The 26,737-nt window shown below is 30.4% G+C and overlaps 3 protein-coding genes across 4 annotated transcripts; 2 read left to right on the forward strand and 1 right to left on the reverse strand.

Moving 5' to 3' along the window:
• The first annotated feature begins 3,199 nt into the window (after positions 1–3,199).
• Positions 3,200–7,216, forward strand: LOC140974013 (synaptotagmin-3-like). Of its 2 annotated transcripts, none has more exons than XM_073437211.1 (12): positions 3,200–3,582; positions 4,297–4,395; positions 4,503–4,553; positions 4,624–4,747; positions 5,083–5,201; positions 5,313–5,414; positions 5,514–5,588; positions 5,677–5,753; positions 5,850–6,099; positions 6,223–6,594; positions 6,672–6,800; positions 6,933–7,216. In XM_073437211.1, the coding sequence occupies exons 1-12, from the start codon at positions 3,472–3,474 to the stop codon at positions 7,059–7,061; spliced, it is 1,638 nt and encodes a 545-aa protein (XP_073293312.1). In that variant the 5' UTR covers positions 3,200–3,471; the 3' UTR covers positions 7,062–7,216. The 2 variants fall into 2 exon arrangements, with proteins under 2 accessions (XP_073293312.1, XP_073293313.1); XM_073437212.1 differs by having other exon boundaries at positions 3,201–3,529.
• Positions 7,217–11,296: 4,080 nt separating this feature from the next.
• LOC140974014 (E3 ubiquitin-protein ligase WAV3-like) lies at positions 11,297–15,118 on the forward strand. Its single transcript, XM_073437213.1, has 3 exons — positions 11,297–11,404; positions 11,904–12,245; positions 12,932–15,118. The coding sequence occupies exons 2-3, from the start codon at positions 12,012–12,014 to the stop codon at positions 14,867–14,869; spliced, it is 2,172 nt and encodes a 723-aa protein (XP_073293314.1). The 5' UTR covers positions 11,297–11,404; positions 11,904–12,011; the 3' UTR covers positions 14,870–15,118.
• Positions 15,119–19,738: 4,620 nt separating this feature from the next.
• LOC140974015 (BTB/POZ domain-containing protein At5g03250-like) lies at positions 19,739–23,390 on the reverse strand. The gene is made up of 4 exons (XM_073437214.1): positions 23,105–23,390; positions 22,381–22,450; positions 20,963–22,189; positions 19,739–20,375 (listed from the first exon to the last, which is right to left on the reverse strand). The coding sequence occupies exons 1-4, from the start codon at positions 23,161–23,163 to the stop codon at positions 19,869–19,871; spliced, it is 1,863 nt and encodes a 620-aa protein (XP_073293315.1). The 5' UTR covers positions 23,164–23,390; the 3' UTR covers positions 19,739–19,868.
• Between the last annotated feature and the right edge of the window lie 3,347 nt (positions 23,391–26,737).

Consider the following 26,737-nt stretch of genomic DNA (forward strand, 5'->3'; position numbering starts at 1 on the left):
TATATTTTGTAACAAGTTTGCACACTTTTTATGAATTTTAATCTTTTAATACTATTAATTATATTATTATATTTTATCACTCATATTTGTATGTATTTCGATTTTTGTATTTAATATAAAATTTTCACTTTAATTATTGCAAGGTTAAACATACAATACACGAGTTAAATAGTTATTTATTAATGTTGCTTTAGGTTAATTCAATTTTTTTTTTTACAAATTTGTTTTTAACATCTTATATATATATAGATAATAATATAGATCAAAAACAATTTTAACTCCCAGATACATCATTTTCGTCAGAGTTCTCAATTTTAGCCAGATGCATGACAATATCCAATTACATGTTGGTATTATGACAAAAATTTAACATAAAAATTTATGTGAGACGGTCTCACGTGTCAATTTTGTGAAACAGATATTCTATATGGGTCACCCACGAAAAAATATTACTTTTATGTCAAATATATTAATTTTTATTGTAAATATGTGCGTGATTGATTAGTCTCACGAATAAAGATCTGTGAAACCATCTTATGAAATACCTACTCAAAAATTAATTATTCGAAAAAATCATTTATTTTACTAATATAAAGTCAACTTATCTGATCAATTTTATCCGATTTTTCTTATAGGATTATATTTTTTATATGAAATTTATCTTCTTGTATAAGACATCTATTAATATCATTTCAATTTGAAGATTGATAAATTTTATTTTAAACTTTTTAAAAAATATATTTTCTATTTTTTTTTAACGAATTACACACATCATATGTGTCACGATTCGTTAGTTCCTATAAACCAAACCCTACTTAAAAGCAACGTGCTAGTGTTGAAGTTTTTGGTATGTAAAAGTCAATTATCATTTAAATAACAATAATTTTCGTTCTGGCAATACATATATATATATATATATATAGTTGGAAAAATTATCTAAGCAAGATTTTTGTTATTTTCAAATTAATAAATTTTATTAATAGTTATAATAATCGAAATCCTTATTTTTAAGTTATCATTTTGTTTTATAGGATTTAAAGGAAAATGCATTATATCAATAACTATAAGCAATTTATGTAATATATTGCTATATTATCGCATGTTAAGTGTGAGACCATAGTGGTCCAACATCGTTACATCAATTGAAATTGAATTTCACGAAAAAAAAAGGCATTGAGAAATTACAAAAGTAATATTTTCTCGTTTAATGTAAAATTACATAAAAACTATTTCAATAAATATACAAATACAGATACTATGTAATCTGTATCTCATTCACTTTCCAAATACATGATAAATCTATTAAAATATTTATTTATTTGTATATATACTTATTTTATGTTCTTACCTATTCTACTGAATAATGCATGAAAAGAAACAGTAATATCAATTCAATCTTAATAATGAAATTTTTAAATAATTAATAAAATTTTAAAAAATATATGAAGAATAATAGTGTGCGTGGACCACTTACATATATTATATAGTCAAAAAACTTGTCTCGTTGATTAGTTTTGTGAAGACAAAATCCAATTTATGAAAATGTATTTTTTTTACAAAAATATTACTTTTTATATTAAAATATTATTTTTTTATCCAAATATGGATCAGATCGACCCGTATTACGAATATAGATCCATGAGATTGTAGAGACCTACTCATATATAATATCTATCCCAATAATTTCTTCTTGACAGTACGTCTCTTGTGAGATTATCTATTTTCGTATGACGAGTTAACTCGATTCATATTTATTTTTAACATAAAAAATAATATTTTTCATAAATTAAATCGAGTCATAAATCTATATCATAAGTTTTTTAGGGGTGCATTCAATGTAAGAAATTTAATTACTTTTGTATATTTTAAAAGTCTCGAGATATTCAACCAAGATTTTGAATTATTTATAGAAATTTTGTGTATATTTTGTGGATATATATATATATATATATATATGTGTAAAGATTAAATGATTTAACTTTTATATAAGTAAATTTATTTACTAAATTTTTTTTAAAATATTACAAAATGAATATTGATGGAATCGGTTATAGTGTTTAAAAGAGGTTTAATAAACACCAGATACAATCTATTTTTTTAAAAGTTAATTTAGTGGGATTGACAGCTGAATTTAATATATTATCACTTGTCAATGTCAATTGACTAACAAGTGTGCACAAAGAAGCCAAACTGACAGATTATATCAAATAAGCAAAACTAGTTAGACTAGGTAGAATGAAAGGTAAACTGAATTGTGAAACACGTGAGTTTGTTTCTGCATGTTCAGAGAACTCAAGCTCATATGTCACTAATTATTCCCCTTGGGAATAGTCTACTAGAAGACTTTTGATAGTACAAGTAGTTTGCAAAATCCCAGTTCAGTTTGGACTTAAACATTGTTGAACTAAGTCCAAACTGAAACTCCTAGTACACCTCATGTGAAGATTGATAATATATAGACCGCTATTTAAATACAATGATTTATAATATTGTTATATCCTAGCATTTGATGATCATTGATTATCAAATACAATTATTTATAAAGTGTGCTTGACTTATTGAAATTTTCGGTTAAGATATATGGAAGTTTGAATGCTCGATTCTCATTAAAAGTCGTAACCTTACTAAACTTAATACTAAACTGAAACATTTCTCTATCTATATATAGATATTTTAAAATAGACCTGTTTCAAAAAGAAAGTGAATGTTGGTTTGTTTTTTGTCCAATATTATCTGACAGTCGTACACTCATGCGATCAGTTTTGTACGAAAAACTTCTATCCAATCAACAGTTTGGCCTTCTGGTATAAACTGGCCTGATGATAAAAAAAAATAGTCAGTTTTGTTCGACTATACCAATTTTGCTTAAATCAGTTGCTTTAATTATTTGTTGACACCAAAATATAAAAATTCTTGTTCCAACATATATATTATATATGTTAATTAATTATTAATTCAAAATAATATGTTGTGATTATGTACAAAATCATTAGAATTATATAAAATGTTTACAAAATTCTATAAAAATATTGCAAAAAATCTATAAAAATCTACATAAATCTGTTTGTAAATATATGATATTATATAAAAATCAATAAAAATATTAAAAATCCATAAAATCTATAATTTCTAAAAATTCATTAAAAATCATCATAGTTTGAATGAACCCCACTTTGTGAAGTGTTTTATCCAGTAGTCTGCCTTTTGGCGGTTTCGGTTAAGTCCCTTCGTAGTTTTCAAACTCACTCGCTCTCCTATGCAATCAATACCATCGTAATCCTCTTCAATATTCTTCGCTGATTCTTATTCATTTCACCCTCTTTTTCTTGCTTTTCCAATGCCCCGTCTTTCGTTTCCTACCTGTAATTTTTGTCCTTATTCATTTATTTAAAAAAATTTGAACTGATTTTTACATTTGATTTATGTACGATCGAAGAGGCGACATTTTTCGGAGTTGAAGGAAGAAACCAGATGGGATTACTGAGCAGTTTATTGGGAGTTCTTGGTTTTGGGCTTGGGCTTCCTCTTGGTTTCTTGATTGGATTTTATATTTTTATTTATTCTGAATCCAGAGATGTTGAGGTAATCTTGTTTGATTTTGCTTCTTGTTTTACTGGGAATTTTTATTGTTTTTTAAAAAATAAAATAAATTATTGGGTTTAAATTTATATGTCAAATAATAACCAGTTTTCATCCAAACCCATGTTTTTTGTTCTTGTGTAGAATTTTGTATGATCTTTTTTCTTGATCAATGATACATATATTTGGTTTCTTGTTGATGTGTGAAGCGGGGTTTATGTTCTGACTTATTGTTGTGAATAGAACTCATTTATAAACTATACCAAAATTGGAAATTTTATCCCTTTTTTTAATGAATGGAGTTTGATCATTGTTCAAGATTTCAAGTTCATCATCTATTATGTTGTGATGTAAATAAAGTCTAAGTATCTATAAATCAGGCTTAATGTGATATTAACTTCTACCAAAAATGGAATTATTACCTGCAAAATGTGAGCCGGCCCGACCCTATTTTCTTGGGTGTTACTTGTATTATTGATATGTAATGTCATAAAAAAGCTTGATTTGATTGAATTTTTCTATGCTTTTTTTAAAAATGTTTCCCACTCGTGTTTTATCTTAGCTGTTGTAAAAGGTCTTTCCTGGTCCAATCGATTTTCGATTGGCTATTCAAAGAAATTTTAAGAATAACGCCCCTCGAAATATACTCGAGATGCATTTGGTTGTTTGAAATATGAAATGAGATAATGAGTGAGTGTGCGTGAATGTTGACGTTAGGATCTGGAAATCAGGCCACTATATGAGCTCGATACAGTTTCATTGGAAGATCTTATGCCTGAAATTCCTCTGTGGGTGAAGAGTCCCGATTTTGATCGAGTGAGTATTCAGTTTTCCATTTCATTTCGAGCCTGCTTAACAAAGAGGCTACCAGGCTTTGTTTTGTTTGTCTTTCGATGTTGTGACAAAGTTTATGTCATATGCAGGTAGATTGGTTAAACAAATTTTTGTCTGATATGTGGCCCTTTCTCGACAAGGTTTTTTACATCTCTGAACCTTCTGATGCTTTAACCAGAAAATGTATTTTATCTAAACTATGATGTACAGGCTATTTGTAAAATAATTAGAAGCTCGGCAGAGCCCATATTTACAGAGTATATCGGGAAATTTAAGATAGAGTCGATTGAGTTCGAGAATCTTAGCCTTGGACAGCTTCCACCGACCATACATGGTATGCTTAGTCCTCTTATATTTCCTGCCACGGTCCTAAAAATAAGACATTTGGCTAGAAGCGTGAATTTTGTAATGTTTCGAGTCTTTTGACATGTCCCTTGATTTTTCGATCATGGGAAACGAGCGTTGGAATCATACTAAATTATTTTTGAAAGGAAAAATATTAATCGTCCAACTGAATCATTTCGTTGTTTAAAAATTTCTTATTACTGTTGGATTTTTTGTGATGAAGACTTAATTCTTGCTCTTGTTCTGGATGAAGCCAAGTCCAAAAGTTAATGCTGAGCGTGGTTCTAAAACTTGATATCTGATGCAGAGGTTGTTTATTGACAGGTCTCAAAGTCGTTGAGACTAATGAGAGGGAATTGGTTATGGAACCAGCGATTAGATGGGCTGGCAATCCAAATATAGTCGTCGTGTTAACTATTTCATCCATTCGTGTGCCGATTCAGGTAAATTAAACTCAGTCAATGCTCCTAGACGATAAAAGAAACTGTGTTCATAGACTTTTTGTTAAGATATTTTTAACTACTTTGAGACATTTTGATATTATTGCTTGAAAGTTGGTGGATTTACAAGTATTTGCTTCACCACGGGTAACACTTAAGCCACTCGTGCCTACAATTCCATGCTTTGCAAATATTGTTGTATCTTTGATGGAAAAGGTAACTCGAATGTTCTGAATGTTAAACATTCCTTTGATTATTTTACTTTGTTAAATGGAAAAGCTCATTTTCTCCTTTATAATTGATATTTGAGTTCAGCCATGCATCGACTTTGGAATAAATGTGTTGGGTGGAGACATCATGTCCATTCCTGGGCTCTATCGATATGTTCAGGTATCATTGGCATGAGTCGTATATCTTTAAGATTTGGAGACTTGGATTTTCGTTGGAGATGTAATTATCCATAGTTTTCTATTGGCAGGAGAGGATTAAAAAAGAAGTTTCAAATCTTTACCTCTGGCCTAAGTCTTATGATGTACCAATCCTCGATGCTTCTACGTCGGTCACTTACTTCAAATTGCCGAACTTCTAGTGATTTTATCTTAAAATTTTATAAATTCTTTGTCATTAAGCATTTGGCCTTCGACTATACAGGGTAGCGATAAAGAAACCAGTCGGAATTTTGCACGTGAAAGTCATTCGGGCAGTGAAGCTTTTGAAGATGGATTTACTCGGATTATCTGATCCTTATGTTAAGCTAAGCCTAAGTGGAGAGAAGCTTCCGGCTAAAAAAACTACTGTCATAAAGAAAACTTTGAATCCCGAGTGGAACGAGGAATTCAAACTGGCCGTGAAGGACCCTCAATCTCAAATGCTTCACATAAACGTCTACGACTGGGATAAGGTTTATACCTTAATTATCTAACGTAACGTTGCTTTTACGTCTAACGTCTCAAATGGTTGGTTTTGGGCCATGGAAACTAAGTTTGTATTTCTTACTACTTTATCTTGTTTTGGCGTTTAACAGGTGGGTGCTCACGATAGATTAGGGACTCAACTATATCCTCTGAAACTACTAACACCAAATGTACCAACGGAGGCAACACTCGACTTGCTGAAAGATACAAGTATTTCTGCTCCTCGCAGCAAGAAGCTACGAGGGCAAATCTTACTCGAGCTTACATATGCACCTTTTAGAGAAGATCTACATATTTTTAGTGGGATTCTTGAAGGATATGGTAGAAAAGATAGTATAACTGATGGGGCATCTGGTAATGGAAGCCCGAAGGGAGCAGGCTTACTTCTACTCTCGGTCCAAGGAGCACATGACGTAGAAGGTTCACGCCACAACAATCCATACGTTTTGATAATATTTCGAGGGGAAACAAAGAAATCAAAGGTGGACTTCCATTGTTTTTTAAGTCTCTTTTACACCCTATCATTTACGCTTCGATTGAGAAATTTGGTGTTGTTTAGATGATTAAGAGAACTCGTAATCCGGCGTGGGACGAAGAGTTCCAGTTCTTGTCCGAAGAACCTCCCTTGGAAGAGAAGATACATATAAAAGTCATGAGCAAGCGCACCGGCATCAGCTTCCATTCGAAGGTATTCGAAACTCAGATAATTATTTACCAGATTCTTATGATCTTCATCTTACAAATATTTGTTTTTCAAATTAGTTCAGATACATGTGATCTCATATTTTCTTGCTAACTATAAATTTATTACATGTTTTAGGAATCTTTGGGACATGTTGACATCAACCTCTCCGACGTGGTTCACAACGGACGTATCAACCAGAAATATCATTTGATAGATTCAAAGAATGGAGTCATACATGTCGAATTACGTTGGAAGACTATCTGATAGAATCAGAATCACACAATAAATTTTTCCCAAAAATAGTTAGAATATAACAAATAAAATCACATAATTTCTCATCACTATATTTGTTACATTTTTTATTATCAGTATTTTTTTTTATCACAGTGCAGCTGGAAAATACCAATACTTTTACAAGATTTTAAGAATTTTTATAGAGGAAAATAAACATTATTGAGAATTGTATGTGATAACAATATCAGTATCATTTGAGATTACAATATCAAAATTATAAATATCAATATAATATAAGATTTCAATATCATAAATCAATATCTTCCAACAGAAAATCTTCGTTAATATGTGTGTGCGTGTGTGTAACTTCGTGATGAATCTAGAGGATCAATAAATATGTTTTTTTTTTTTAAAATTCTATTATAGGGATGAGAGGACTCGAATCTGAGACTACAAAGGAGAAACAAGATGAGACCATCTGAGCTAAAGCTCGGCTCAGGATCAATAAATATGCTGTGAGAGTATATTCAGATAAATAAATAAACTATGGGGAAAAAATGAAAATACCAAGAAAAGGTTCTCTTTTTAGTTGACTTGTCCCAAAAACTAAGGTAAATTTATCATGGTCAAAGGGGAATCTTATATTTTCAACAAAGGAATCATGGAATAAAGCGTCACTTTTAATTAAACTTTATTTTTTATTTTAAAATACAAATATGATAATCGTTTTAGATTACAAAGATATAAAGTAAATGTTCGCACTATTTACAGGACTTGGACGTGGACTCGAGACATGTTTATGTAGACAAAGAAAGTACAAAAAATTAATTAAATCTGTTTAAATAAATCAAGATAAATTATCCACAATCAAATTTTATGGATATTTAAATTTGATTAATTATTGAAGTTTAAATATAAAAAAAATTGATTAATATGACATGTCTTGAAATTATAAAAAGTTTTATTAATTTAGTTAAATCTGATTGGGTTGTGAATAATTTTGAGTGCCTCAAAAGGATGTTTCAAATGAAAAGGAGTTCCTTTCTTGGCTACTAGCTCGTTCTCTTTTAGGGACAATGAACTTTATTTCCACCCTAAAAATTTAGGAACTTTTCCTTTTAAAAGGTTGTCTTTTAGAGACTAAATTAAAGTTAAATAAAGGGGGAATAATGAACTGCACTTGCTCGTTTTTTTTTTGAAAAAAAATAATTATAAAAATATATCATCCATGGTTGAACACTACGAGGGGATTTTTTTTTTTTTAGAAACTGGACATTTACAAATGAGAACTCTAGGAATTGGATAAAGCATCATAGTTTATATTCAATAAAATGGGCATCTTGTCCTTGGTATCTCCGATTTAGTAGAGTAGGCGATTATTTAGTCAATGATCATATATTTATTTTTTTCATCAACATCTTCTCAGACGAGTCAGTCACACAAGGTTTTCTCAGTGCGGTTTACGTGACTAATTTGGTTTACAAGCTACTACACTAGTACATGAGTTTACCTAGTACGCATCGAAAGATATTAGTTATAGATTCCATCATCATAAAAATAAAATAAAGTTTCTTCTAGTTTTTCTAACTGTACAAAGACATTATTTTTCGCCCTTTAAAATTATTTAAACTATTGTTTTCGAAAAACAAAATATTTAAACTATTGTATTAATGTCATAAAGTCAACAATATCGTGGGCAAACGGCACACGTGTGTTTGATTTTTTTATCAGAAAAATATAAGATTTAGTCTTCCTTTTTTTTTCTCTGGATAATCTATTTTCAAGATTCTGATTCCAAATGTTTCCATAATTTAATCTTAAAAGGGGTCAAAATAAGTACAAAACCATAATATTAATTGAAACAAAAGCTAAATATGTTGAAAAAATGATTTCCAATTTACTCTCGGATCAATACTTTCTCGAATTTCTAGCGAACCTGTTACATAATATCTATTTAATAAAATTTATCTGACTAACGTGATTCGACATTGAACACGAAGATAATCTAAAATTTGTGTGGCTTGAATATAATGTGTGTGTGTGTGAGCTGCGAGATGTATTTATTTGACCTAATATTTTTTTTATACATGTCGTATGAATTTGGCTTTCTGATGTTCCAAAGCAAGTTGAAAGAAAAATCAATTGCGATGGCATGCATGAAAGAATATTATGTCATTTAATAACAATTATAGCAACCAGAATAATTATAATTTGAAAATATAATAAAAACGAGAAAAAAACACAAAAAAAAAATGAATAGAATCTGCATCTAAACAAGAAAAATGTAATATGTTGAATTAAACAAATACTATTGAAATAATTGGGAAATCTATTTGGTTATGTTATGTACATTTGTGTTTGTAATTTTGATTTTCGATGCTCTTAAATTTCAATTTTAGTCTTATTATTCAAATTTTGACAATTTCAATCTTTTTTCATCGAAAGTGTTAATGTGATATCACTTAATACAAGAATAGAAAGTCGACCATCCACAAAATAATAAAAATAAAAACACACACTTATATGTATGTATATATGTATGTATGCAGTTGATCGACATTGGAGTTGGTGATTTTCATAATTAATAATTATTTTTTTTATTAATTGCGAATGCCCAAATATTGACTATTTCTGCTGCAATTTGATGACATATTTATGTTTTTATTATTCTTGGATTTGATATATTCTTCTATTATTGTTAACTACTTACTTAAGCATGTGATTTCGTGATATTTTTGTCTCTACTGTAATTAAATAGTTAAGAAAATAATATGTTAAAAATATAAGACTTTATCATATAGTGAGTAATTTATTAATGATGACAGATTATTTAGTCGTGTTTATTTAATTGCATTAAACAATTAATAAAAATATTCTAATATTAAACATAAAAAATTCCACATTATAAAAAAATATAGACCTAATTACTGTTCTTTTTAATAGTAAATAGTAATCGAAATTATCTTCCAATAATAGAAAGTATTTTTCAGTTTCAACGTTAAAATCAAACAGTGAAGGTATAATTTATGGTCCTGTTTCGATTTCTCGAATTAAAAAACCATAGCCAAAACAAAATTCCGAAATCGGAAATTAATATTATGTTCAAGGTGCTGTAGTATATATAAGTAACTAGATTTATTTAATTTAAATTGCTTAACATTTATTAACTTTTTATAATAACTTATTATGATATTTATTGCTTTTATTTTTTAAATATAATTGTTAGATAATTAGATTAAATTATTCTGGTTGGATTAGCGCCATTATTTTCACCTTGATTGTAAGAATTCGAAACAATAATTCAATTCAACTTAATTCGAGTAGCAACTAAATCAAAATCAAAATCAAAATCATCAGAATAAAGGGAAAAAAACAAAATCATATAATTCTAGTTCCACTTATTATTATTATTATTGAAATCAAAACAATCTCAAATCCGAAATCATATGTTCCAAATTTGTGGTCATACCTAGGTCTCATATTGAGTCATCTTCCTAACCTAAAATCCATTTTGTCCAAACGGAAGTTTCAACTTGCACGTAACTAAATAATGACTCAAATTTTGATAGTCAAATAAATTTTTGAAAAACATTTATTGCACAATCTCTCTCTCTGAACTAATTCATATCATTAAAATTTTCAATTTAAGTACTCTTAAAACAAAATATTGTAACTTGTAACTTTTTTTAGACGATGTAACTCACAACCACCGGGTAAATTTATGGGCTAACATAGTAGCATCCAAAGCATGTTATCTAAGAAAATCTTTAACATGTACAACAAATTTTCTCGAAAATATTGGTCACTTAACTTTATTGTTAATATTCTGAGTAGTTTATAAAATTAAATCAACCAAATATATAACAAATAAAAAATTACTCTAACTATTTTATCAGTCGGACAAAAGCACACATTCTTTAATTCAATAAAAATATATTAAAAGAACTTATTTTAACATTTAAAAATAATTAATTAGTATGATAAAAAAAATAGATTAATTAAGTTAAAAATATATGCACGTGCTGAACAATTGGTGAAATTTTCTTGTTAATATATCTAAATTCATACTAATTGATTCGAAAGTCGACAAATGAAAAAGTCGAATGAATATCACAAAATCATTCGAAGACAAAACTCATTAAAACTAAAAGCACATAAAAATATATAAATCATAACATATATATGCTAAAAAAACATTATCGGACAAAAGAACCATTCAGAGTCAACCTCAGGCCCCCCCAATAGCACTGTCACCAATCGACACAAAGCACAAAGTTACAAAACAAACAAACGATGATGGTCAGCTCACATTTCACGATGAAATCCCTCATCCATTTGGTGCTATTCCACCCATTGGCCGCCAAGAACGAAGAGTAAAGCAATTTTCCTTTGGGTTTTTTTCCCGTTGTGTGTTGATCTTTCTTCAACAGCTGTATATGCTAATAGTATAAAACCATATCACTCGCTATCCTGGATTTTTCCTTGTGATTTACGTGCTTGACTATCTATCTATCTCTGTGTTTCTGATTTGAAAATGTGAGTTGGTTCCTATTTTAATGCCTGCGTAGAAAAATCCCATTTTCAAGAATCGAGCTATCTGTTCAACTTTGTCCATCTCTTTTCTTGGGTTTTTTTTTCTTGAAAAGGGTTCTGTTCTGCTTGCTTATTAAAAAAAAGGAAAGAAAAGAAGTCGTACTCTGCATTAGTAGCATTGATTTCTTGTGAAGAGTTTTCTTTGGGGGTGATTTGTTTCCTGTTTTTAAGATTTGTTTGGAGAAATCCTGTTTCAAGACTGGGTTTTTTTCCGCACCTTTGTTCCGCACTTTCTTGGTTTTTTTTGTTTTGTTTTGTTTTGTTTGTTTTGTTTTAAAGGAGCTAATTTGTTTGCGCAATCAAAGAAAGTTCTCATTTTGAAGAACATCATTAATTTCTTGAAAAGGGGATTTCTGGGGGGAGATCTCGCGCGGAGAATAGTTAGAAATGGGGAGTAATTGGAAGAAAGTAAAGATGGCGCTTGGATTGAATCTGTGTGCATTTGTGCCGGCAAATCGTTTAGCTGGTGATGATCCTGATGATGTCTCCTCACCATCATCTGAGCTACGGTCTGCTGCAGCCATCCCACCACGGACCCCGGAGGACTCGTCCTCTACTCCTCCTACGCCCAGTTCGATTAAGATGAGGCTGTCTAAGAGCTTCAGTAGAGCTTCTTCTAAGGTTTGATTTTGTCTCTTAGCATCATTGACCACATGTGTAATTGATTAGATTGGTTGGAGGTTAAACAGCATAAGAATCACCTTCAGATTTTAAATGTTTTGCGACGAGGCCGGTGGATTGGTGCTGTCAAAAAAATTCAAAGTTTATGATCTATGTTATAGGAAAAACTAAGGGTGCAGTTGTGTAATTGATTTGAGCTTCATGGATTTGAAGTATGTAATCCAGTTTCGTTGTGTACGGTTGGTTGCCTACATAAAATGTTGGGTTCCCCAAAAATGGATATGGACACGGAATGAAATTTAAAACTTTTTGTGTTTTCCTAGTCATTGTAATCGGTTGCTTTTAAACCAATTTGGAAGAATAAGATAAATCCACATTCACAGATTAGATTTATTCGTCCCGGTATTGTATCAAGGATTATCGATATTGTACTGTATAAGAAAACCTCCAATAATTAGTACTAAATAGTTATTGGATATTTAACAGTTGAGATTTATGTTTTTGACTTTCCATTAATTAAAAATTGATTAAGAATTAGTTGCAGGTTATATGGTTCAAGGTGAATAATTCAAACAAAGTTAGAATGCATTGTTAGGCTGATCAAGTATTGATAAGGAATAACAATTTTTGAACTTATTGATAACTTATAAGTCATGTTTCTCACAAGCTTTTGCTTAAATTTACAGAAGAATTGTGCGATATGTTTGGCGTCAATCAAACAAGGAAGCCAGGCGATCTTTACTGCAGAGTGCTCACATACCTTTCATTTCCAGTGCATTGCATCAAATGTTAAACATGGCAATCGATATTGCCCAGTGTGCAGAGCAAAATGGAAAGAAATACCCTCTCAAGTCCACAGCGTTGATCCTCTAATGGGGAGATCAAGGGTGAATCCCATCGATTGGCCCTACAATAATGATAGGATGATTAATATCCATCAACACCCGCCTCGTTCGAATTCCAGTCGAAATGCCTCGCCCCTGTTTCATACCCCTGAACCGGCAGTCTTTGATGATGACGAGTCATTGAATCTTGAAATTGAAACAGCTTCTCCTGAGAGAAACATTGCGGATAAATGTTCAGTCGATGGTGTTGACCAAAGAAAAGTTGTTATTAATTCTTATAAAGAAGTTTCAGCTGTTCCTCAATCAAGCACTGTTGATAGCTTTACCGTGTTACTTCATCTAAAAGCTCCTAGTTCAAATTCATGGCGTAATTTCAGCAGGAATGATGCAAAATTGCCGCAAATCTCTCAACTGCCTCGTGCACCTGTTGATCTTGTAACTGTTCTTGACATAAGTGGGAGCATGTCAGGTACGAAGTTGGCGTTGTTAAAAAGAGCTATGGGGTTTGTGATACAGAATCTTGGTCCCAACGATAGATTGGCAGTTATAGCCTTTTCCTCCTCGGCTCGCCGCCTCTTTCCCCTCTGCAGAATGTCTGAAACAGGACGATATAAAGCATTACAAGCTGTCAATTCTTTGGTTGCCAGTGGAGGAACAAACATTAGCGAAGGCTTGAGAAAGGGTGCGAAAATAATGAAAGATCGAAGAGAGAAGAATCCTGTTGCCAGTATAATATTGTTATCCGATGGGCAAGATACGTATTCAATCAATGATTCTGGTGGCAATCAGAATCGACCAAATTACGGGTCGCTTCTTCCCTTATCTATCCACCCAGGAGAAAGTTCGGGTTTCAAGATTCCTGTTCACACCTTCGGCTTTGGTACTGATCATGATGCATCATCGATGCATTCAATATCTGAAATTTCGGGAGGGACTTTTTCTTTCATCGAGGCCGTGGGGGCAATACAGGATGCATTTGCACAGTGCATCGGAGGCCTGTTAAGCGTTGTGGCAAAAAATGTTCAAGTAAAAATTGAGTGTATCCACCCGACTGTCTATCTCGAATCTATTAAAGCTGGAAGTTACCCTAATGGCGTGTCCTCTAATCACCAGTCGGGTACCATTGATGCTGGAGACCTGTATGCGGATGAGGAGCGAAACTTTCTTGTTTCTGTAAATATACCAGCCGAAATTTCAAGCAACAAAACGTCATTGTTGAAGATAAGTTGCACATACAACGACCCCTTCACTAAAGAAACAGTGACCTTGGAAGATCACGAGGTTAGAATTGAGAGAACCAAGACGGCTAGACAAGGAACCTTCTCAATTGAAGTGGACAGACAGCGGAACCGGATTCGAGCAGCAGATGCAATAGCACAGGCACGAACTGCTGCTGAACGTGGAGATTTAACTGGTGCCATTTCTACACTCGACAACTGTCGAAAATTGTTATCAGAAACTATGTCAGCTAAATCTCAAGATAGCCTCTGTATTGCTCTTGATGCCGAGCTAAAGGAAATGCAAGAAAGAATGGCAAGTAGGCGTTTGTACGAGGAATCTGGAAGGGCGTACATTTTGTCGGGATTGAGTTCGCACTCTTGGCAAAGAGCGACTGCTAGAGGCGATTCAACAGGTGGTTCGAGCAATACTCAGGCATACCAAACTCCATCAATGGTTGAAATGGTCACTCGGTCTCAGGCCACATTGAAGAATGGTTCTTCGACTCAGAGACATTTAAGACCAACATGGTCGTTCGCCTCCCGACCGAATCCAAGGTAGTGATTTAATGACTGGAGAAGCAAGGTGATTTTTTCAATATATAATAATGTTCTTGTTTTGTTTTGTAAAGAATAAACTGTGTAAAAATAGTATGCATGTGTGGGGGAAGGAATGGGAAAAACTAGCTTAGGTTAATAACTTTTTGTTATTTTATTTGTTGGGGTGAGATAGAGAAAAGGCACATTGCTTTGAGAGCAATTTGGATAGAGATGCTAGTGGTGAATTCTCCTGTAATGCAGATTTTCTACTGCTCCTGATGTTCTGCCAGTATGATATGATGCAATAAGCAATGTAATATTAAGTGTACTCCACGATTTCTCTCTTTTAAGTTATATCTATTACTATTATAAATAGTTTTGATATGCTGCACACCTATCGTGCACACCTATGTGAGCACCGATGAGGTGTGCAGCATATCAAAACTCCTATTATAAATATATGAGTTTGAATTGTGAGCTTAACTTTTTACTCTTTTATTTATTTTATAATTTGTCATCTTCATTTGGTTATTTAATTAATTTTTTATGTTAATTTAATATGTTAATTAATAGTGTACTTAACTTTCATTTATGAGTTTTCTTTTTTACCCTTTCATTTGTTTTATATTTTTCATGTTCATGGGGTTTTTAAGTAATTTTTCATGTTAGTTAATATGATAATTAATAGTGTACTTAACTCAATCAAATTAATTATTATTTTGATTTTACTTTGTAAACTTACTATTTTATCTTTTTTTTGTAATTTTATATATGCTACTAAATAAATATTATTAAATAATATGCTTCATTTGAATTTGATCATTTAATGTTCTTGTAATAAGATGAGTTTTTTACCCTGGCGTTAACAAGTTCTATTGTTATAAAAGAAAAAATTCTTCATCCAGAAAAAGAAATACATGAAAAACAAAGTGTACACAATTCTCATTCTATTTATAATGGTATGAGAACAATTCTAAAGTTTTGTGGACACAATAGATCAATTTTTTGAATTTTTAATAAATTGATATATTGAGCCAGTTGCACTTTATTTTCTCTAATATTATCTCGATATATTCCAATGTGGCTAAGAGGTTGTTTTTGTCTCTTTTTAGTCAAAGTGGTTAATCAGCTAATTCATAAGATATAATATGGTAGCATTGAAAACTGCTCGCCAAATAAATTCACTTAGCCAAATAGTGAAATACAAATACAATTCTACAATATTTCATCAAATTAATCTTGAATATCATAAAATGCTCATGAAATCTAAACAATTGTAATATTAGGTGAGATATTGAATAAAACAAATACTTTTATCTACATCATTAAATAATATTTATTAATATATGTCCTTTTGTTTTTTTGTTTCTCATATATAAATCCATTAATGGAATCTAAAATTAAAGAAAAATAACATATCATTAAATTCGTTAATTTATGTCCTTTTGTTTTCTTGTTTTTCATATATTAATTCATTAATGAAATTTAACCATAATTTTTAAAATTTAACTTTCATTTTTTGTAGTGAAATTTACATTCAAATAAAAAAATAATAAAATTTCCATTTCATTTTTAAAAAATATACGAGTTTGAATTGAATTGTGACTTTACATGTATGTCATTATGATCGTTAAATAATATTCATTAATATATGTCTTTTGGTTTTTTTTTTATATATGTTAATTCATTAATGGAATCTACATCTAACACGGGTTGATTTTTTTCATTAATTAATGTTAATGTATTCTAAAATAAATCAAATGAAGATGAAGTTTACACTCTTATTCAAAATTTTATGATTATCTAATTTTTGAGTAGGTCTTCTGTGAGACAGTTTCATGGATATATATCTATTATACAGGTCGATCCAGTCATTTATGAAATGAAAAACAATGTTTTTCATGGTTCGGGTCGGATAAGAGACATGTTTCAAAAAATTGACTCGTGAAAAAAAATCATAAGAGTTTATATGCCGATTTTATTTTTAATTTGAGTAAATTAACATTCATGAATAATATAAATAATAAAAATAATTAATAAATATCTCTTTGTTTGTTTGTTTTTTCCATGTATTAATTAATATATTCTAAAATAAATTGAAAAAAATAAAATATAGTATATTTTTTGAAATGAAATTTACATTCTATTTTAAAAAAAAATTAAAATAGTAATAATATGAATAATAAATAAATGTTTTTTTCCGTCTATTAATGGGCAAAAACTTGTGTGAGACGGTCTCACGGATCGTATTTTTTTAGACGAATCTATTATTTGAGTTAACCATGAAAAAATATTTTNAATAATAAAAATAATTAATAAATATCTCTTTGTTTGTTTGTTTTTTCCATGTATTAATTAATATATTCTAAAATAAATTGAAAAAAATAAAATATAGTATATTTTTTGAAATGAAATTTACATTCTATTTTAAAAAAAAATTAAAATAGTAATAATATGAATAATAAATAAATGTTTTTTTCCGTCTATTAATGGGCAAAAACTTGTGTGAGACGGTCTCACGGATCGTATTTTTTTAGACGAATCTATTATTTGAGTTAACCATGAAAAAATATTTTTTTTTTATGCTAAGAGTATTATTTTTTATTGTGAATATCCGTAGGATTGACCCGTCTCACAGATAAAGATTTGTGAGACCGTCTCACAAGAGAATACTCCTATTAATGACTTGTAAAATAAATTGAAGAAAAATAAAATTTAACCACAATTTTTTGGAATGAAATTTAAATTTAGCCTTTATTTTTTTAAATGAAATTTACACTTCATTTTTAAAAAAAAAACTATATCTATAATGAAATTTAAAATAATAATAATAATAATAATAATAATAATAATAATAATAATAATAATAATAATAATAATAATAAACACATGTTTTATTGTTAGTTTTTCCCAATTAATATATGAAAACGAACAGAAAAAAGGCATGTATTTATTAATATTATTTAACAAAAATAAAGACATATATATAAATTCACACAATTATATTAGAGTTTTCAAATTTATTAGTCCTGTATTATTTACTTATTAATAGATGGTGATTTACTCAATTTAAAAATAAAAATTAGCTCAAAAACTCTTATGAGACTGTTTCACGGGTCAGCAGCTTGACGCACGAGAACTTCCCAAGATTTCACCCATAATGCATGTTTAACCCAACAAAATTGAATGATATTAAAAGATTAATCTTTTAGTTCAAACATTTCTTGATCCTTATGTTAAAAGTTATATTTGTTAACCAAAACATGACTTTTATTTCTTACAATTGATATCTACCGTGTAAAGCTCTACACTAAGCTAATGATGAACATAATGATGATTGCACTGACGCGAGTGTCAATAGGCCAAATAGTAAAACTCTATGTGTGACAAACATAAATAATTGTTTGATGCCATAAGAGAACACTTCAAAAAAAGCAAAATGAGTTTAAACTGATTTTATGTATAATAATTACTCTTATATACATCAAAGTGATAGAAAAATGAGGAATAAGAATGAATTCAAATAATTTTAATTGAAACAAATTGCTCTTGCATTTACGGTTACTTAAAATGATTTATAAATTTTTTAAAATTTTCTTTTGTTTTTTTAAATATTTTTTTCTCGAAAAATAAAAGTTTTTTAAAAGATTACAATTATATTCAGGTTTTATGTCCTGTCAAATTTCCACCAATAAATACTTGCAGAACTTGTAACTACTTTTTCAAGGACGTGATTTATGTATATAATTTTATAACTTCAAAATATATTATGAGAAATTTAGAAATTATGGTTGTTGTAAAATTTTTTTTTGATAAATTTGTTTTTGTTTTTGTTTTTTTTACTTTGAATACTCGTAGTCTAATTATTATTATTTTTTACAAATTTAAGGTTGTGATATTAAAATAGGTGTCACGGTGATATTCAAAATATAGTTCTGATTATGAATTACATTAATAAATTTTTTATGTTAAGACAGGATATTACAACAATATATACTTATATATATATAACCTAAAACAGTTCAATTATATTAGTATCCAAAAACTCAGAAAAAAATAAAATTTGAACTTTATCTAGGTATCATAGATTGAATTTATTGTTGAAAAATAAAAGATAGTGAAAGTAAGTTGATATCTGTTCTCTTCAGATCATCTTTTTATGTTCCACACGTGCAACGCACATGCACATCTTCTAGTTTTTATAAATGTATCAAGGAAAGAATGCTTCAATGAAAATGACATATGTCCATTTCAATATGTTTGTGCTACATTTGGAATGTTTCTCCACTATTTTAATATCATTAGATCTCATTGGTTTCTCATATTTTTATGAAAGTACATTATATAGATGATATTTAGTCACATCATAGAAGGAAAAATAATCATAGAATATAATAATCATATTCTATGTTTCTTTTAAGTAATGTTTGTAAGAACTTATTTTAAGAATTTTCAGTTTTTATAAATAATTTTCAAAATATTTTATTGATTAAAAGCTTGAAGGTATTAAAATAAGTTTTTGTAAACACTACCTTAGTCTTTTTATTCTGAAATTATTAATTATTGAAAGCCTTTTTTGTGAATACAAAAATATTGTCAATGTATTATATATCACGCAATAAAGTTTCAAAGAATTTACTAGCGAAAACATGTGTTAATTTAATTTAATTGATTTGGAAAATATAGGATTCACAAGAAGTCATGATATATAATTAAGCCCACTCTCTCTCTTTAGAATAGAAAGCTCTCTTTCGTCAAAACCATCCGTGTCATAGACTCATATATGATTTCCTTCCATAATCCGTATAAGACATGGTTTCTGTCCGTCGTCTTTTCAATGAAAAAAATTGATCTACTTGCACGTCATAGTTCTTCCTAAACAAAAAGACTAGACAAGAAAAATGTGCTTAGTTGAAGAATAAAAATAAGCATCAATTATCTATAGTCCTACTTCTATGCCCCCAGTATTTCTAAAACGCAAATATATAACTACTTGATATTCCATCAAAAAAATTTTGAATTCAATGATTCGACTTACATTTTTCGTGCTTATATTTCCCATTCAAAACTGGTTTTTTTGGTGGTTGAAATGCTTCCCCACTGCAGGGTATCTTAGATTTTAGACCAAATCTTCTACAGAAGTTATTCCAGCTTCCTTTGTTCTTGACAAGCTTCCCCATATCTTGTTTCATGCCCTCAAATTCATTTTCAAGCTCAGAAACTCTTTCTTTCATGTCGTCAAATGCAAATACTAGACTATTTTCAGAGATCGTTGTGGCCATGTGTTCACTTGTTGGTGCAACTTTGCCACTTAGATTCTGCGAATTCTCAAAATTGTCAGAGACAAAGAGCCAACCGGCCACAGAGGTGCGTAAGTGAAGTTGTTCGAAGAATAGAACTTGAACAATGACGCGTAGTGGTAGCCTCTCATTATGAGCTGCATGGGTGCTGGCTTCTAAAGAAAATTTCTGGTAATTCATGAGCCTGCAGAGATGTTCTTTCTCCGAGTCTGTCAACCACGGATGTGCCTACGGTCAAGAAATCTAATCAATGTTTATGACGGAAATATTAAATTATACATCTTATCATGTTATGTAAGAATATGGCTACATGATATCAACTGAAAAATACTAATCTGTCCCATCAGCATAGAGAGAGGGGGAGCTTGAAGGGAACCCCCCCTCAAATTTTATATACACTAGCATAATTATAAATATGATATGTCGGGTGAAAATACATTCAGACCACGTAAAATGACTTCTAGTTCTGCTACAGCAAAACATAACTCCAAAGATAATCATATCTAAAATTGTCCACTCTGGAATGTCATTTCAAGTTCACCAGACCCTAATATTTCCACAAATTTTAATAAGCTTTGTCCTTCCAACAAAAGTTTCCCAAGAAAATATATAAATTTCCAAATGCCCGCCTGTATATTAAGTTTTTGATTATGTACTTGGCTAATAGGAGCCTAAACATGAAGTCTTGATTACAAAAAGATGTACGATTATTTAAAAACTTAAACTTTAAGTCCCAACTTCAGCATATTTTTAGGCGCATCCATCGCTTTTAGTGACAAACTTAAAACACTGAATCGAGGTATATTGATTATTACCTTGAGATATATATCAATTGCCCGGTAAATCCCATCATCTAAAGGCCTCGAATAGTCGGGGATTGCAGCAGCAAGTGAAATGAACTTCTCTAATCCCAAGTTGACGTCAGGCGCAACCTCAGCAAGATAGTTGTCTAATAGATTAGCAACCTTTGTCATAGGCTCAAGTGACTGAGAGCCTCCGACCAAATTTATTTCCTCTACCAAATTATCTGAGATAAAATCTGAGCAGTCCCCATTAATCAACATGAAATGATTGACCATTCGATGAATGCATTCAACGTCATAAAGGGTTTCTGCTGAGTAACATGTGTTTGGTATAAGAAGGTCTTCCAGAAGAGCTTGGTCCAATTCAGCACCAATCTTCCGTTCCAGTGCTTCTCGACTTGATGGACTGGTGCATAAGATCTTCGAGATCCTTAGAAGTTTAAGTAAAAATTTGGTAGGTATGACGCCCCTTTCACTGGGCAGTAACATGACTATCTCTTCAATCATAGTCCTTTGATCCACGTCAGATAAAGAAGGAAGCATTGATCCCAGAGTACTCTGGCGGAAGCTCAACTGCCTACCGTTCAATGGGAGATGACTCTTAGCATAGAATATTATCATTTCAGCAATTTTATTGGGTGCCATGCCTTTCGAGTGAACCGCACATATCAGCCTTTTGAAGAGAGGCATTTGAAGAAATGCCACGTCCTCATACCAGCCATCTTCTGTCGAGGGGACTTTATCACAAGTTGAGTGTATTCCATTCAATAGGAAGGCACTCCCCAGACTCTGAGTCATGCTTTTCTCGGACATACTATAACTTAAAAGGTGTGTATTTGCACAAGCTATCATTGCAAGCGAATCAATGCCTTTTGAAACTATGTGAAGTTCTTCTGCTAGGGGAAGGAACTTTTCAGAGGTTTCAAGGGCTTTGATGGTATCATCCCAACTCCCGAACAATATAAAGAGGAAATTTTCGGTCTGTGAGATGAGGTTTCCTTCTCCATAACTTGCAGTCATTTGAAGGTGCTCAGACGCACATCTGAGACTCACCACATTTCTTGCAGTGAGTTCAACTTTGACATCATAGCAAAACTTGGCTATGAACAAAAAGGATTTTGCCCCACCGGGAAAGTTATCAAGATGTAAAGTGCATTCAATCTCGTCTTCACACTTCATCCTTTCAGAAAAATCTTGAATAAGTTTTTCCAGAAAGCCGCTTCTCGACAACAATGGAAACTAGAACACATACCAAAATAAAAGGGTCAGAACAGTTCATAAGTAGTATACAAGAAAGATGATGTAAATAAAATAACTTGAAACCATCACATTCAATCCTCTTCATGGATACACACCTAGAATGGTTCACTAGCTGGCTAACATTGCAAGCACAACAAGCAATACACACAAAGAAAGCATACAAATCAGACCTTGTGAAGGTGGAAGAAAGTCCCTTCCACTTCAATGCTAATATCACTTGGAATACAATGGGAACACATCCTGTAAAATATAAAGAAAAATCACGGATATCATAAAGTGAAATAGCATGCAAAATTACATCAGAACATGAAAAATACTCCACAAAAATGTTGACACAACTGTTAGAAGATATAACATCTGGAGAAGCATATAAGGCATCAAAATCTTAAAAACTGAAAAAAAGTCATATTATTACGCGAAAGCACCCCTCAAGTCCTGGCTCGCTAGAACATTTTCCATGTGTATACAAGTCCGATATCTCTCTGATATCGTGGAAACTTTTCCTCACTCGCCTTTGGGTGATCCCAACATGCCAAAAAGGCTTCTAGTGCCGCATCATTGTTTCATTTTCCAGTTCTTTAGCCGTCACTAACCCGAACTCACTTCATGCTTAACTCTTATAAATCACAGAACCAAAATACACCAAGCACACCATAAAACAATCTGGTTGGCAGGGCCGCAGGGGCAATTATCACGCAAACATATATCATCAAGTAACACAAGAAATAGCTGGGAACAAATTATCTACCAAAGTAGCTTCCTCAAAATCCCAAGATAATATGATTATAAACCCATATCAACAGACTATAACGAAATTTAAATAATGGGTTTCAACAGAAGATTCCCCAGTATATACGCAGATTGATGAAAAAACAGAGAAATGAGAAGACGGACCAGGTCTGTCCCTCCAGGCGGAACCCGTCTTCCTTTGTACCCAACTTCATGCACGCCATTGTCTAACACCAGTCGCCAGTACTCCCACACTGTTTTACGTTTCGATTTTTCACCACAACTCTGTATCACGCATTAAATACGTGCATATTTAATTCAGATAAAAATTTGTTTTTCGAAAACAAAAAACATGGGTATCATAAATGAGATACGACGGAGTATGAAACGGCGAAATTGACCCAAAAAATGATTTGGTTTGTTGAAAATTTGGAGACAGAAGAAGACGGGAAAAGGTCATGGCCCAAGAGTGAAACAGGTGGAAACAAAATCCAGCGGATAAATATTTGGCTGCTGACCGTTGCCAGCTTATAGTGTAATGATCCAAAGGGTCTGTTTGGATGAAAGTGATATTACATAATTTTCATCCTTATTTCACGTGCTAATAATTTTTTTTTAAAAATGTAGAAATCATATTAAAATTTAAAACTTTAAATATGTTTTTATAAATATTTTTTATACTTATTTAAGTAGGATAATTTTTTTTTATTTTCGAAATTTATGATATTTTATAATAGTTTTGGTTTGTCTAAATTACGAGTGATATTGTAATTTTGTGAACACCTTCATAGAAGTTAATTACTCTACATCTATCGTATATTATATATATATATTAACTAACACATTTTTGTACGCAATGCATATTTACAAATTTGAAATAATTATTTAAACATGATAATTTTTGTTATTTTTAATTAATGCCTTTTAATTTAAAATTTAAAGCATAGATAAATATGATATTGAATTTAAAAATATAGATAAAAATAGAATTTCAAATTTTAAAAAGAAAGATTGTTTTATGAAAAAAAAAAAAAACCATCTCTAAACTTATATAACAAGGGTAAAATTGTAATTTTAAGTAAAAATTTACTAAATCAATTAATAATTATTTAGCATATAAACCTCAGTTTTAATTATATAGTTATATAATTAATAGTTTATAATAAAAAGATAATGTATTACATAGTATGAGAAAATCATATTTAGCCTTTTGCGAAAAATATAAAAAAAAATTTTCCTAAAGTAATATTTTTTGAACTTTTCAATCTATGTATTTATCTATATTTTAAAATACAATCATATCTTTATCCATATTTTTGAATTTTTAGATAGTCTACTGATAAAAAAAACAAAAACTTGTGTGAGACGGTCTCACGGATCGTATTTTGTGAGACAGATCTCTTATTTGAGTCATCAATGAAAAATTATTACTTTTTATACTAAGTGTATTACTTTTTATTGTGAATATCGGTAGGGTTGACCCGTCTCACAGATAAAAGTTCGTGAGATCGTCTCACAAAAGACCAACTCAATAAAAAATATAGACAAACCAAAATAATAAAATATATCATATTTAGATAAATATTTCAACTGTACAAACACATAAAAATATATCATCATTTTGAATTTGTTACGAGTCTAAATTAGAAAAAAAATTATGTTTTGAGACATATATTCGAATTCACAACTCGTCTCCAATCAAGATAAATAATTATGTCATTACACTATATTGGTTATCAACCTCTCTTATTTTTTCCGAAACCCAAAAAATAAAATAAATGTTGCAACAAATGTAAAGATAAAAAAATATCATTTCTATTTATGCTTAGAGTATGTCTCTTGTGAGACGGTCTTACGAATCTTTATCTTTGAGACAGGTCAACTCTACCGATATTCACAATAAAAAGTAATAATTTTAGCATAAAAAGTAATATTTTTCATGGATGATTCAAATAAGATATTTGTCTCACAAAATACGATTCGTGATATCGTCTCACACAAGTTTTTGCCTTATAGCTTCAACATATTTTAAAAAATTATTTAAATTTATAAATAATAATAATAATAATAATAATAATAAGAGAGAGAGCCGTGAATGTATTTGTTCGACCCACAAGACCACATTAATTTATTGGGGGAAATCAGTTGGTATTATTTGATTTCAAAGGTTGTAAATTGCAATGTTGACCTAACCTCGGGCACTGCATTCAGCAACTTATGCCTTGTCCTGTTCATTTTGGGGAATTACGTTGACAAAATTTGCCTCACTTGCTCCACTTTTCAATTTCTTCGAAGAATTTGGTTCCACTTTGTTTTTATTTATTTTTTTATATTATAATAATAATAATAATAAAGTACATTGATCGTTCTTATTATTTTCAAAATAAATACTCTTTTAAAGTGTTTTCAAATTTTAAGCGATATTATCTAAAATCGTAAGCACACGGAGGGATAACACTCAAAAATTTAATCTAATGGTCATATAGGAGACACATGTATTTTTTAGCGTTATTCAATACATTGTATCACATTAAAAAAAACGATGCGACCATCCTCGTAATAACTAAATCAAGTGTAACCTCCCAATTATATTAGTATCCCTGCTTCCTTCTCAATGGATACGAGAAACTTGAATAAGGGAATCCATAATAATAATAATAGAACAAATCTGACTCGATCGATATGTGTCATAAATCTCAACGAGTATGCCATGAATCAATGTCGAATAAGCTCATGAAAATAAGAGGGGAAAAAGTCACTAACTCCTAAACAAAAGGAGGATAATATTATGTTATATCAACAAACTTCTAATTGAGTTTAGTAAAGTTTTATCTAAAATAAGTATACCTTCATAATATTATTAACAAGTAGGTCTCTCTTGAGATGGTCTCACGTGTTGACCCGGTTCATATCTAGAATGAAAAGTGATATTTTTGGGATTAAAAATATTATTTTTCATAAGTCGGATCAGGTAAGATACTGATCTTACAAAATTTTCCTGACAGTCTCGTGAGAGTTTTGCAATTTCTTTATTGATGAATTTATTTTTATTTCCATGTCTTTCTTTTTAAATATTTCGATCATCTTTTTATTTATATTTTTAAATTTTCGATAATTAATTTATTTTTAATATATTAGTTATGAGTGAGATTCGAGTAGAGCTGTCAAACAGGCCGATGTGCCAATTAGGCGAGTTGAGAAAACTCCCATCCAACACAACCCAACCCACTGTGAGTTGTGGAGTAGACGGATCAACCCGACAAAATTTAAAAGAATGGCAAAAAATAAAAAAATGGAAAAAAAAAAAACATACATAAACAACTATTAATAATATACAAATTTCAAAATTCATACAACAGACATAAATCATTAAAATAATATAATAATTATTTTAAAATTATTCAATTATACATAAACTATTATGAATAATATAAATCTTTTAAATTTATAAAACATATATAAATAATTTAAAAATTTATCAACAATACATAAACTATCAAAAATAATAATTATAATATAACTAAAAATATTCTTAAAGAAATCGGCGGACCTACCCACCCCTGAACCGTTGCCCAAATGGGCCGTCCGTTTTGATTCACCTCCAAATCACAACTCAACCATTTTTTTAGTGGCGAGTTGACTTGGCCCGACAGATCAAACATGAATTTATGGCTCTAGATTCGAGGGTCTCAAACTAAGATAAAATAATATCGAGTATCATTTTTTTAAAAATTTCTGGCTCGGGTCGTTGTAAATTTTCAATTTTTTTCTGCCGAAGAGTTATAAAGGTAATTCGAT

The sequence above is a fragment of the Primulina huaijiensis genome, chromosome 3, assembly GCF_012295235.1.
Source record: "Primulina huaijiensis isolate GDHJ02 chromosome 3, ASM1229523v2, whole genome shotgun sequence".
Lineage (NCBI taxonomy): Eukaryota > Viridiplantae > Streptophyta > Magnoliopsida > Lamiales > Gesneriaceae > Primulina > Primulina huaijiensis.

What these genes read in the sequence shown, in the direction of transcription:
- LOC140974013 (XM_073437211.1), top strand. Translation starts at nt 3,472, where the DNA reads ATGGGATTACTGAGCAGTTTATTGGGAGTTCTTGGTTTTGGGCTTGGG. An exon ending in TGTGGCCCTTTCTCGACAAG is followed by an intron (nt 4,554 to 4,623) that starts GTTTTTTACATC and finishes TATGATGTACAG; the next exon opens with GCTATTTGTAAAATAATTAG. An exon ending in GGGAAACAAAGAAATCAAAG is followed by an intron (nt 6,595 to 6,671) that starts GTGGACTTCCAT and finishes GGTGTTGTTTAG; the next exon opens with ATGATTAAGAGAACTCGTAA.
- LOC140974014 (XM_073437213.1), top strand. Translation starts at nt 12,012, where the DNA reads ATGGGGAGTAATTGGAAGAAAGTAAAGATGGCGCTTGGATTGAATCTG. An exon ending in TCAGTAGAGCTTCTTCTAAG is followed by an intron (nt 12,246 to 12,931) that starts GTTTGATTTTGT and finishes TTAAATTTACAG; the next exon opens with AAGAATTGTGCGATATGTTT.
- LOC140974015 (XM_073437214.1), bottom strand. Translation starts at nt 23,163, where the DNA reads ATGGCGTGCATGAAGTTGGGTACAAAGGAAGACGGGTTCCGCCTGGAG. An exon ending in CGCCTGGAGGGACAGACCTG is followed by an intron (nt 22,451 to 23,104) that starts GTCCGTCTTCTC and finishes TATATTTTACAG; the next exon opens with GATGTGTTCCCATTGTATTC. An exon ending in CAATTGATATATATCTCAAG is followed by an intron (nt 20,376 to 20,962) that starts GTAATAATCAAT and finishes TCTTGACCGTAG; the next exon opens with GCACATCCGTGGTTGACAGA.